This window comes from Chenopodium album, chromosome 26, assembly GCF_948465745.1.
Source record: "Chenopodium album chromosome 26, dcCheAlbu1.1, whole genome shotgun sequence".
Lineage (NCBI taxonomy): Eukaryota > Viridiplantae > Streptophyta > Magnoliopsida > Caryophyllales > Amaranthaceae > Chenopodium > Chenopodium album.
The window spans coordinates 14,464,440-14,478,750 of record NC_137859.1 but is presented as its reverse complement, the minus strand read 5'-3'; the positions used below and the strand labels follow the sequence as shown (position 1 = coordinate 14,478,750).

General features: G+C 37.3%; 1 protein-coding gene and 1 pseudogene across 1 annotated transcript; both read right to left on the bottom strand.

Annotated features, from left to right (window-relative positions):
* Positions 1-711: 711 nt before the first annotated feature.
* On the bottom strand, positions 712-1,646 carry LOC145616871 (histone H2AX pseudogene; annotated as a pseudogene).
* Positions 1,647-6,925: 5,279 nt separating this feature from the next.
* LOC145616196 (histone H2A-like) lies at positions 6,926-7,997 on the bottom strand. The gene is made up of 2 exons (XM_081670891.1): positions 7,713-7,997; positions 6,926-7,275 (listed from the first exon to the last, which is right to left on the bottom strand). Exons 1-2 carry the CDS (start codon positions 7,923-7,925, stop codon positions 7,045-7,047), a joined length of 444 nt encoding a protein of 147 aa, XP_081527017.1. The 5' UTR covers positions 7,926-7,997; the 3' UTR covers positions 6,926-7,044.
* Between the last annotated feature and the right edge of the window lie 6,314 nt (positions 7,998-14,311).

Here is a 14,311-nt window from a genome sequence, read left to right as displayed (position 1 = left end):
GTTCAAAGAAATAGGCTATAGAGTACGTTAATTCTACCTGATACTTTTCTTCTCCTCAATTGTTCATCACTTCTCTATCTATGCTAAATAATACTCCGTACTATTGATAGACATAGTAGCAACGGAAAACCATCTATCTTCTTCGATTTATCCCTCCTTTGATACCTTTCTTAATTTCTCCAACTGTCTCACTTCATCTTCCCTTCCAAGTTCCAACCAAAAGAATTTTACTACTCCATTTAAATTAGGATTAATTAACATCATTAAATTCAATCTCTTTTGTTAAAGTAAAAGGAAGAGCGTGATTCAAGAAATAACTAGTAAAATCGTAGACACTTACATACTCCGTATATCTTAACAAGATTAGCAATAATGTTTCACAAACAAATTCGAATCAAGTGAAAGCATATACCATTATATTTGTAGGTTTACTGTCAGTTAACACCTATGATCGTAAACTAAAACAATCCAAAACAGAGGGAACAAAATGCAGTAATTAGGATTTAGGAAGTACCAAGTATTTTCTCTTTTTTTAGTGAACATATTGTTCAATAAGAAAAAACATCAAATATTACACCAGTCAATCAATCAACTAAAACCCTCTAATTTCATTTACTCCTAATTTTTACTAACATATTTTTCCAACCGTAATAAGCTAGACCAAATCATCCACATATTCTTGAAAACCCCAAATCATCAAAAAACCGAAAACTACTTAGATTTAGAAAGTTTTTTGCCGTTGTTGCTCCCAGATTTGCTGGTGTTCATGGGAAGCAAAGATTTGTGAATATGAGGCATAACACCTCCATTTGCAATTGTGACAGAGCTAAAAAGTTTGTCCAATTCTTCATCACCCCTAACAGCTAATTGAATATGCCTTGGTTTGATTCTCTTCTTCTTGTTGTCTCTCGCCGCGTTTCCAGCCAATTCCAGAACCTGTTCATTAACCATTCACCCATTTCTACATCAAACTTTTTTCAAACATCAATTTAAACTTACAATTTACATGAATTGTTTGTTCACGTTATCAATTCAATTCATTGTTCATTAATTCGTCAAAATTAGATTAACAGAATTTGATATATACTATAACATGATTAATAGCAAGGAACAAACAAGTTATTAAAAATCAGAAATTGAAATCTGAAACAGAGGTTTCATTATAAATTCAAACATAACAATCAGAAGTTGATCACCATTTCATCTAAAACAATTAATCAAGCATCTTAAAAATATCATTACTTAAAAAGCGCAATTGTAGTAAAAAGAAATATTAGGACTAAAAATCATACGTATTCAAAATCAGATTTTTCACATTAACTTCAAATCAAAACTTTAAACAAAGATGAAATCAAACTACCAGAAATAATTTAAATAAATTACAAAAAAAAAATATGGAAAATGTAGAAAGAAGAGAAAGAAAATGGTACCTCAGCAGCAAGATACTCAAGGACAGCAGAGAGGAATACAGGAGAATAAGCTCCAACTCTCTGAGCATAACGACCCTGTTTCAAGAAGCGAGCAATGCGACCTACAGGAAACTGAATTCCAGCCTTGGTGGACCGAGAAACCGACTTGGTTCCGCTCTTTCGCTTGCCCCTACCGCCATTGCCCTTCACTATTGTGGCGCCATATTTTCCAGCCATTTTAGGTGCTTCGATTTTTTGCTGATAAAATTTGAAGAGGATTATAAAGAGACTTTGAATGTATGAGAAGATGGAAGGAGTGTAGGGTATTTATAGGGGATTATAGGATTGATTGTGTTCAAATAATTTGAAAAATTATAATGTTTGATGTTTCATTGGAAATCAACGTCCTTTTTAATGAACATTTTTCTTGTTAATCTAGTCTAGACTCTAGTGAGACGGAGGGAGTTTAACGTTTTGAATCATGCACGGTTATTAGGAAATTGCTTAAATGAAAGGGGAAGTACAATTCTAGGCTTCCAGCACTTTTAACTATTGATGAAAGTTATATTTATGGAAATGAGCATTGGAAATCCACCATCTTCTAACTCTTCAATTTCGTTGACCTCCTTTATCCATCCCCCATTTCCTCATCCTCTGATTTCAGTTTCCCTCCCAAATTTGCTACTTCTCCATTGAATTAGAATTACTTTAACACTTTTATGTTAATTGTAAAAAGTCGTTCTTGGGCTCGAAATTAACCAGATGTTTAAACACTAACTTATTAAAGAATTTACAAAGTACTTCATATAATCATATTACTCTCAACTAAGGGCATGTTCACATTTACTTAATTTCAGTTGAGTTCAGTTCAGCTCCAATCAGTTCAGTTCAGTTCAGTTCAGCTCCAATCAGTTCAGTTCAGTTCAGCTCTTAATTTCCCTCTCTCATAAAATATTCATTTCAGCTTAGTTCTATTCAGTTCAGTTCAGTTCCAATCAGTTCAGTTCAGTTCAGTTCCAATCAGTTCAGTTCAGTTCAGCTCCAATCAGTTCAGTTCAATTCAGTTCAGTTCAACTCAGTTCAGTAAATAAACATGGGCACGGCCCATGCCGGCACGCGGGCGGCACGGTCCCGGCACGACTCCGGCCCGGCACGGCACGGCGGCCCACCTATGGGCCGTGGGCCGTGCCGTGAACAATTTTCTGGATTTCGGCACGGGCATGGCACGTGGCACGTCGGGTGGCACGGTGGCCGGCACGGCCCGTGCCTTGACCGTTGGAAAACTAACCGTTTTTGGTCGTTTTCCAACAGCTATAAAACGGCTAGTTTTCCCCCCTTTTCCCACCCAAATTCCCTATAAATACCTCATATTTTCCTCCAAAAATTTCACAATTCATCAACTCATCTCTTCTCTCTTATTCTCTAATTTTCTTACTCTTAAATTCTCAATTCTCAAATTCCTACAAATCATACAATTTTGCTCTCTTTTGTGAAAAGAAAAAAAAAATTCCTACTCTCTTATAAATTTTACATTTTTACTATTATTACTTTTATTAGTCTACTACCAAAAAAAAAAAAAAAATTGTTATATTTACATTCGGGAAATTAAAAATTCGAGAAATTATAAGTTCGAGAAATTATAAATTTGGGAAAGCATTGAAGCGTCATTGTAAGATCTAACTCAACTTTATTTTAATTTGTTATTGTTATTGTTATTGTTAATTATTATTATTATTATTATTATTATTATTATTATTATTATTATTATTGTATTCTTGGAACTACTCAATTATATAAAAACTACTTTCTATTTTAATTGTGGGTTATTTGGATTGTTGAAATCTGTCTAAGGCGGGACTTGGGCTCTGGACAACGTCGCTCCTAACTTCTCCTACCTGGGATCTCATTGATCCAAGTAATCTACTATTATTATAATTATTTTTAAAAATTTAATTTATATAAAAACTACTTACTAATTAATTCTTATTGTTATTGTTATTATTATTGTTGTTAATTGTTACTTTGTTATTGTTAGTTGTATTATTATTATTATTGTTATTGTTACTTTTATTGTTATTATTATTAATTAATCATGGCATCAAACCCGAACGTTTCCTCCTCCACTAGAAAAGCCAAGTCAAAACGTAGGGAATCACCAAACCCAAACACTTCAATGTCTATGCCCCCCCCCCCTCTAACATGCCCTTTCCCTCCCCTAACATGCCCTTTCCAAACACTTCCACCCCTTTCTTTCATCCCCAAAACACAGGAGGGCAAGAACAAATGGATGATATGGCTCCTTGGACCCAATTTCAACAAACCCAATTTCAACAAGATGAATTTCCTTTTTCTCCTCCTTCCCAAGGTAGCCAAACACAAGCCTCCGGGTCGAGTGAACCATCCACCCAAATTCCCAACACCCAAAATCCTAACATATTAGAGTGGTGTACCGAAGAGGATTTTGCTCAAACCAAAAGAAAGAGTGAAGTTTGGGCACATTATCAATTAAGTAAAAATGGACAAAAAGCCAAGTGTCGGACTTGTGGTAAAATTTTCTCGGCCGATACTAAGGGAGGGACGGGACACCTTACTAGACATACAAAAAAATGTGGTAGACCTTCTAATGATCCACCCCAACCCAAAATTTCTCAATTCCATCCACAAGGCTTCATTTACAATTACGAGAGAGATAGGGATGAACTTGGGAGAATGATTGTACATGTAGAACAACCTTTTCTTTTCGCCGAAAATGATGCCTTCAACAACTATATTAACCGAGCACTACAACCAAAACACAAAAAAAATCTCCCGAAAAACCGTTCGATCAACTGCCATGAAGACATATCTAGAGTACAAATTGAAATTAGTAAATGAATTAGCTAATCTTCCTAGTAGAGTTTCTTTAACCGCCGATGCATGGGATGGTGGGTACAAACTTTACTATTTATGTGTTACTTGTCATTGGTTAGATAATGAGTGGTTGTTACAAAAACGCATCATTCATTTCAAAATGCTTGAATACCCTCATACCGGTCTTAACATTTCACATCATTTAATGGAAGCCATTGATGCATATAGTCTTAGGGATAAAATCATGTCTATGACTTTCGATAATGCAACTTCTATGACATATAGTGCGAATTTGGTCAAATCCCAATTGACCGATGTTATATTAGATGGAGATGCACTTCATGTCAGATGCATTTGTCATGTTCTTAACTTGTGTGTGAAGGATAGAACACAAGCAATTGGTCCATTTTATCACAAAATAAGGAATGCTATTATGTCTATTAATAGATCTAACATGAGATATCAAAAATGAAAAGGTTTTTGCAGGCAATAACGGATAAAAACCATAAAAATAGCACCGGATTGTCCAACTAGGTGGAAAATGTTGAGTCGGGCAATCGAGTACAAGGTTCATTTAACACTTTTTTATAATATGAAATTTCCACAATGTGCTTTACTAGAAGATGATTGGGTTAATTGTGAAAAATATATGCAGTTTTTACAATTACTATATGGTATGACACATTGTTTTTCTTCTGTATATAATCCTTGTTCTCATTCTTTTCTTAGCAATGCATGTTTACTTGCACAACTTTTTGCGGAACACCGATCACAACATGTTTATCGTGAATATCTTCCATCCATGGAGGAAAAATGGCGTAAATATTACACCGATATTCCTATGATTTATATTTTTGCTTCTATTTTAGATCCTAGACAAAAATATGATGGCACCTTTTTATTAATTGATATTTATTATAGTAACATGAATTTTGAAGATGATGTTGAAACTTTTAAAAATAAGGTGACGGATGAGTTTTTTTCTTTATATAGAGTTTATGAAAGTAAATATGGAACCATGTCTCGATTTGCCCCTTCTCAAACATCCAAAAATGTAAGTAAACGGGCCAAAGGTTTATTTGCACAAGCTGCTAACATGATGTCCAAGTTTTAAGGTACGGAATCATCATCAAGTAAGAGAACACAAAGCGATGTTTCGGAGTTGCAAATGTACTTAAGTTATGACTTCATGAAAGGCATGGACGATGAAGAGAAGTTTGGCCTCGACATCCTCGATTGGTGGAAATCACAAGCCGTGAAACATCCAATTTTGTCGGCAATGGCTCGTGGTATTTTTGCTATCCAAGTCTCCTCCGTCGCCTCCGAAAGAGCTTTTAGTGCGTCGGGACGAGTTTTAGACGATAAAAGAACAAGACTAAAACCCGAAACGCTTGAAATGTGTGTTTGCTTCAAGGATTGGTTGGATGCCGAAACTCGTTCTCAAGATCGTACTTATGCACAAAACGACGACGATGAAGGAACGTCGACTTCTTTTAGTTCTCATACTTCTCAATCAACTCAATTGGCGGATGAACTTGAACCTCTAGGAGACGAAGACGAAGATGAAGACGAAGGCGAAGACGAAGACGAAGACGACCAATAATAATTACATGATTACATATTTACATTATACACTATTGTATTCTTTTTGTATTATCGAACTTCGTATTCCGTATAATAAATGAAGTTATTCAATATTCATACACTATTGTACGATTTTTAATTATCATTACTTATTTTGTATTATTGAATTATCGTACATTCGTACCGGCTACCGTCATATAATAAAATAAGTTATTCTTCAATTTTTTGTGTTTTCGGATTATCACACTCGTATTTTTTTTTTATTATATGCATTGTTGTTTTTTTGCTAAATTAATAAAATTGTTTTTATTTGTTTAAATAAACTTAAACATAATTATTAATTAGATAAATAATTTATATAACCTAAATTAAAATAAAGTTGTTCAAAAAATGAAAACAAAATATATTAACATTAACATAAACATAAATTAATCACATATATTAAGTTGTACTAAAAATATATATATATTTTAATTCGTTTTTTTTTTTCATTTATTAAAAAAAAAAAAAAAGGGTGGCACGGTTTAGCCCGCGGCCCGACACGGCACGACCCGCAAGGCACGTGGGCTGGGGTGTGCCAATTTCAGGCACGACACGGCCAGGCACGGCCCGTGCCCATGTTTATCAGTAAATGTGAACAGGCCCTAAGCAAATACAAAGTACAAGATTATGTTATGTTTGTTGGAATATTTACTTTAAATTGTTAGTGGTTAGTTAACTCCTAAAGTCCTAAGTAATTAGCTTGTGTTAGTAGAGTCATAATAGTAGCGGTTTTAGTTGATTAATGTTAGGCATGATAAATTAATGATCATGAGATCATAATCTTAAATCTTTTACTCATATTTGCTTACTTTTGCACTATATTTGCTATGTATTTCATTTTCAATGGATTAAATGCAAGCTAAACTATTCTTTCCCCTCTCTCCCTTTCAACAACATTTAGCTCTCAAATAAAACTTAAGCTCGTAAATTAAAACAATCCAAAACAAAAGGAATAAAATGCAGCAATATAGAAGGAATAACCAAATAACCATTTTTTTATATAAGTGAACAAAATATTCAATAAGCAATAACATCAGAAATTACACTAGTAAATCCATCAACTAAAACCCTAATTTCATATACTCCTAACTTTTACTAATATATTTTTCCAACCATTAACAAAAACATCCCAAATTGTTGAAATCCCTCATTAGAAACCCTAAAATTCCTGAGATTCAGATAACTTTTCAGGCTTGTCGCTCTTAGATTTGCCGGTGTTCTTGGGAAGCAAAACAGAGTGAATCTTAGGAAGAACACCTCCACTAGCAATTGTCACACCCCCTAAAAGTTTACCCAATTCTTCATCATTTCTGACAGCCAATTGAATATGCCTTGGTATGATTCTTGACTTCTTGTTGTCTCTTGCTGCGTTTCCAGCCAATTCCAAAACCTATTCATTCACCAATTTTACATCAATTTCAAACATTCAGATTCAAGTACTAAAAAAAAATAGAACAAAAGCTCACACTTCGTCATTTAATCAAATTAAATCATCAGGAATTGATATATCACAATAAATTCTACCAAATTAACAAAATCGTTCAAAAGCAAACAATTTCCAGAAACCATAAATCAATCAGAAATCAGAAGTTTCACAATAAACTCCTTAGAATTAACAAATTGTTCAAGTGAAATATTTTAGCAAACAAAATTCAAATGAAAAATTAATCAGAAATCTAAAATCAATTACAAAACCAGAAGTTTCAATTCAACTTCAAATCTAACAAACAAATAATTGAAACTTAAAAATCATATAACCAGAAATCTATCAATACTCAACCAAAACCCAAAAGAAAAAAAATCAAAAAGAGGAGAGAGAAATTATACCTCAGCAGCAAGATACTCAAGAACAGCAGAAAGGTATACAGGAGAACCAGACCCAACTCTCTGAGCATATCGACCCTTCTTCAAGAATCTCGCAATGCGACCCACCGGAAACTGGAGACCGGCCTTGGAAGAGCGAGAAACCGACTTGACGCCGCTCTTACGCTGGCCTCTTCCGGCAGTGCTCTTTACTGTGGCGCCATCTTTGCCGACCATTTTTTGAAGGTTGAAGAAAATTTGAAGAGAGAGAAAGTTGAAGAGTGAAGGATTGGAGGAAGATGAAGAGGTTGTGAATGAGTAAGGAGATGGATGAAGGGGTTTTTGGTATTTATAGGGGAGTGTGGGGTTGATTCTATTGGTTGGTTTTGGTTTACACGGATTGCCAGCGTGGAGAGTTGTATGTGCGAAATTTGAATTGCCCGCTAAAGTGTTTTGGTTTTTAAAAAATTGAAATGTATGAGTTTGAGCGTTTGGTGTTTTTTTTTTTTTTTTTTTTTGACAAAGGAGGTTTGAGCGTTTGGTTAAACTAATGTTGTTTTGAGTTTTGACTTCCCTTTCGTTTTGATTACTTTCCTTTCAAAGCAAAAAATCTTTCTCCGACAATTTTCAAATAGCAAAATAAAATTATAGTCATTGTATTAAATCAAACTAGTAGTAGATTAAGTCCTGTGCCACGCACGTTTTTTACAAAGTTTTAAAACGAACTATAATGTTAATTCCAAATCTACCAAAAAAAATAATCCTCAAATTTTTAAATGAAATTGAAAAGGTTTGAATCTTAATTTATAACCAGAATTGAGTTTCAAATAATAAAGTAAAAAGTGTAAAATAATATTTTATAAAATAAAAGATATGAAAAATATGTGATATTTTTTAAAAAAGTTAATATTACAATTATAAAATTTTGGTGATTTTTTTTATTTTTATTTTTTGAAAGAATTGGTGAATATTTTTTAAAGAGAGTGAATCACATTTATATAAAAAGTGAATTTTTTTTAAGGAAGTGAATTAAAAAAAATAAAGAAAAAAAATTTTTGGAGGGAAAAAATAGCACCAAGAAGTGACATGTGTCATTCTTGGTGTCTGTTTTAGGGCCTTTTCACTTTCGCTTAATTTCAGTTCAGTTCAATTCAGCTCCCAATTTCCCTCTCTCGTAAAATATTCATTTCAGCTCAATTCAATTCATTTTAGTTCAGCTCCAATCAGTTCAGCTCAGTTCAGTAAATGTTAACAGACCCTTAGTATTATATTATTGATTCTATAAATTACTATTGACTAGTTTGAACAATTGATATGGTTTGTTTTTATTTTATTTTATTTTTAATAAAATTAAACAAAATAAAAAATAAAAAAAATCAACGTACTTATAGTTTCATTTTCTTCTTTTTGTACTCGGTATTTTTTTTCCCTTTAGTTATCTTCAATCTTTGTTCGTGATCCATAAAAGAAGATAAGGGCAGATTTAACTCTTACGGGAAGGGTTAGGTCGTCCTCCATTGAAGTTCTTCCATTTTCGGTTGAAATTCTCCAGTACTTAGCCTTCTGTTGTAGCTCGAAAATACATATTTTTCAAAATTAAAATTACAAAACCTAAGTTATTCACCATAAATGACGAATTGACCCTTTGAGATACATACATATCATGTATTTTATGTTGAGAAATTTGTTTTTTTTTTCTTGAAAATGTAATAATGTTATTTATCCCCATATTTTAGTCTACCAAACCAAACACGAGACAAGGAAAAAGGTTTATGAAGTCTCATTTCCTAGCCAAACAAAGAACGGGGTAAGCTTTTATAAAATCTCTATTATTATGGGTATGTTCTGTTCACCTTTTTTTTTACTAATTCCAACTCTAATAAGTTCATATAAGTTTAGTTCATAAAAAATAAGTTATGATAAACGTTGTTAAGTTCAAATTATAACTAGAATAAGTTTTAATAAGGTATAATAAGTTTAGATAAGTGAAAATCAGGTGAATAGATAGAATAACACACCCTTCTGATTTTCACCTATTTGAACTTAACTGAACTTATTTGAACTTAACTTAGGCCCTGTTTAGTTCACCTTATTACCACTTATTTCAGGGGTTAGTAAGTTGATAAGTTCAAATACAGGTTAATAAGTTCAGATAAGATAAGTTTAGAAAAAATAAGTTCATATAAGATAAGTTCGGAAAAAGAAAAAAAAAATCGATAAGTTCAGATAAGTTGTGATAAGGGTTAATCAGGGCTACCCAAGTTTATTTATAACCAAAATAAATTCTAATAAGTTCAGATAAGTAAAAATCAGGTGAATATATATATAACGCACCCTTAATTTATCTTAATTGAACTAACGTATTATAACTTATTAAAAATTATTTTAGTTGTAATTTAAACTTGAGTAGCCCTTATCAGAACTTATTTTTCCTAAACTGAACTTAATTTTCCTAAACTTAACTTATCTTAATTAAACTGAACTTATTAGACCTGAAATAAGTGAAAATAAGGTGAACAAAACCTGCCCTAAGATAAGTTCAGATCATGGTTAATAAGTTCAAATAAGATAAGTTCAGATAAGTTGTGCTAAGGGTTAATTAGGGCTTCCCAAATTCAATTTATAACTAAAATAAGTTCTAATAAGGGCTAATAAGTTCAGATAAGATCAGATAAGTTCAAATAAGTTAAGATAAGTTCAGATTATATCAGATAAGTCCAGATAGGTAAAAATCAGGTGAGTAGAATGCAACCTAAGGGTGTGTTCAATTCACCTGATTTTCACTGATCTGAACTTTTCTTAATTTATCTGAACTTACCTGAACTTATCTGAACTTATTAGACCTTATTAAAACTTATTTTAGTTGTAATTTGTACTTAGGTAACCCTTATCGGAACTTATCAAATCTTAAGTGAACTTATCTGAACTTATTACACCTGAAATAAATGAAAATAAGGTGAACATAACATACCCTAAGTCTCCATCCCTTGTTATTCCTCTTATGAGTCTTATCCCTATCCCTGAAACCAAACGCCTTGTTATTGTCACACCTTCTGTTTAGGGTATTTTTACCCTAGACAAGTGGACCAATGAGGAGGTGCCACGTGTCAGAGGCTGGCAGGTCACCTTTGACCAATCTCCAGCTGACACGTGGCCTCTCCAGATACTTTCGTAGAATTGCGACCTTCAAGGGCCCAATTCCCCAAAATTCGCTATTTGGCGGCGCAGCCCATCAGTCCTAGGAAGGGGCACTTTTCCCAATGACCCTATAAATAAGGAGATATTCCCCCAATTTGGGGGACATTCAGAAATTCACAATCATTTATTACACCCTACTTTCTCTCTCATCATAGAACTCCTGAGCTTGGAATCCAAGCAGATCCCCACCTTAAATTCCGCATTTTTTACTCTCCTTCAAGTTACTAACTTGAGCGTTGGAGGCGGAGCACCACCCAACCGGTGTCTTCGTTGATTTTGCAGGTACAGAGCCAGCAGGACCAGTCTTCGAGCTGTAACTCTCCCAAGGGACAAAAACACCCAAAACATTTGGCGCCGTCTGTGGGGAGAGTACCTCAAGATGGTTCAAGATTCTGTACCAATTCTTAACTCTACTTCTCTGCGTCCGGTTACTCAGTTAACCAAGAGGACCTGCAGCCGGTTATTCAACCGAAAGGCTTTGAAATCCCTCAACCTCCGCCTCAGCCTCAGCCAGAGGTATTCACTGAGGAGGAGGAAGAAGAAGACAATGATGTGGAGACCTACATAACCAAAGATGGCTCCCTCATCTCTAAATCCATTCGTTCCAAGGTCAGCTGGAGCGAAATCTAGACCAGGCAGGTCCAAGCAGGCGGCCCCCTGGGAGGTCAGACGGGGAAACCCGGAAGACCAGAGGAGAGGCTCCAGTCACCCGGAATGAGCTCATGAAATTCATGAACTCCTTCAAGGGTGAAATTAAGGAGATGATCAACAACAAGGCTGGCTCTACCAAGAGTCCGCCGGCTAAAAAGACTCCCAATGATGGGAAGAAGAAGAAGCCGGTCAAGGACAGACAGCCAACTCCTCATCCAAAGGAGAAGACAGCCGTAAAACTTGACTGGTCCAAGATTCTGATGCCCCAGAGGCAGCCCCGACAACCCCAGCCGGAGGCCAAAAAGGCGTCTACCTTCGATGCTAGACATGTCATTAATCGAAGGAGACAGCAACAGTCTGAGTCAGCTTCTACCTCAAGCTTTCCAGACAGCTTCAAGGAAGCTTCTGCAAGGAACTCCATGTCCTTGCATGAGAGTCGGAAAGGCGGTAAATCCGTCAACACCGAACCTCAACTCATGATAGGGTCTGTGCCATACGCACCCTAGGCGCAGTATGAGCAATATGGCCTCCAGTTTATGCAGCCGCCCCCATTCGGAGGTCAGGCGGCATATACCAATGTCCAGCCACTGGACTGGCAGCTGCGGCTGATGAGGCTAGGCGAACAGTCGTCTGCCTTTGCAGCCAATATAACCGAGGCGGCCCAGTCGGCCAAGGTTAAAAATGTTTTGGTTGGTGCTTATGATGGCACCACTAACCCGGAGGACCACCTGGTGGCATATACCAACCTAATGTGCTTACAAGGTTGGGACGATGCCACCTGGTGTCGCTGTTTCCCGGCTACATTGAAGGGCATTGCCCAACAATGGTTTGGCAACTTGCCAGCCGGGTCTATTGATTGCTTCAAGAAGTTAGCCTTCTTGTTTGCCACCAACTTCTCAATGAACATCTCTGCTAAGAAAACAAGTTTAGACTTGAGCAAAATTAAGCAGGGAGAGAGAGAAGGGCTACGCTCATATGTCAGGCGGTTTAACCTGGTCAGGATTCAGATCTAGGGGCTGTCTGACGAGGTAGCATTTACAGACTTCTTCAAGGGTCTGAGAGACGGGTCGACTTTTAAGTTCGACCTTGTCAGAAAAGGGGCATTTACGTTACAGGCGGCCCTGAGGGAGGCGGAAAGCTATATTCAAGCAACCGACCTCTGCACGCCTGGTAGCTAGTCGGACTCCAAGAAGTCTGACAAGCAAAAAGAGAGCCGGTCTGCTCAACCGGGAGAGAAAAAAGAAGAGAGCAAGAAAAGAAAAGAAGTCTAGGCGGTCAGTGATTCTGAGCAGCCGTCCCAGAAAAAGAAAAAAGAGTTTAAACCGTACGTCCCCCGATACGAGTTTAACAAAGACTGCAACTCTATCCTCATGGAGGTAAAGGACCGGCTGTCCATTGAGAAGCCGAATCCAATGAAAAGTTCCGTCCAGTCACGGAACAAGAACAAGTACTGCCAGTTCCATGAGGAAGTTGGCCATGACACCAACGACTGCTTCAGTCTACAGCGGACGTTGGACCGTCTGGCTGACAAAGGGCTTCTAAAGTCCTACATTTCTAAGTCCCCAGCCGGGGCAAAAAAGAAAGCTAAGGGTCAGCCCTCCAAGGCTACCCCCCAGCCTACTAGTAGTTCGGATACCGACAGGGATCCGGTCTACACCATAGCAGGCGGATTCTCTTGTGGTGGCCCTATCATCCGGGGCACCAAAAGCCATCTTCGAAAGATGGATAAGGATGATGATGGGCAGGCGTCTGCCAGCTCCACCTTTCCGGATGTCCTCATTACTGAGAAGGACAGGGGCAGCGTCCGCCGCCCGCATGACGACCCGGTTGTCATTGAATGCAAGGTCGCCAACCAGTTAGTTGGGCGCATCCTTATTGACACCGGCAACTCGTCAGACATCATCAGCCTTCGGTGCTTGCAGAAGCTGAAATACAACTCCAGCAGCATGCATCCGGTCACCCACCCCTTGGTTGGTTTTGGGGGTGGGATGGTCTATCCAGCCGGAAGAATTGACTTACCCATCCGGCTGGGAAAGAAGGGCCAGGGACGACATATTGTCGTCAAATTCTTGGTTGTTGAGGAGTTGACCGCCTATAACATTATTCTTGGGAGGCCAACCCTCAACGAAGCCAAGGCGGTAATCATCCCGTCTCTTATGCTCATCAAGTATGAGAGGGATGATGGTTCTGTTGGTTCCCTGAACGGGGATCAGAAGACGGCCCGGGAGTGCTATCTCTCAGCCGTCAAAGATACTGTGGCCGCAGACGGCCAAGGGAAGGAACCAATAGATCTTGACAGTGTCAAGGATGCCAATTCACCCCCACCAGCAGCCGGAAAAAAGAGAAAAGCTGCAGAGCTGGTGGAGGTGAAGAAAGAAAAGAAATAGCAATCACTGACCGGTGAACGGTCAGAGGAGCTCCGTCCCCAACCGGCTGGTGAAAGTATTGATCTTGTTCTAGACGACAGCCGTCCAGAGAGAACTGTTAAGGTTGGGACGGTTGCTAATGCTGTTCTGGGTGCAGACTTGCACCTTTTGTTGAAAGAATTCAAAGATGTGTTTGCCTTTGAAGTGGAAGAGATGCCAGGCATCAGCCCGGATCTCGCTGTCCACAAACTTGCCGTGGATCCAAAAATGAAGCCCATCCGGCAAAAGAAGAGGAACCACGGTGAGGAAAGAAGTCAGGCGGCAGCTGCCGAAGTAAAAAAGCTGCTGGATGCCAGGTTCATTCGGCCTTGTAATTTCCCCGACTGGGTGGCAAACGTTGTGCTTGTA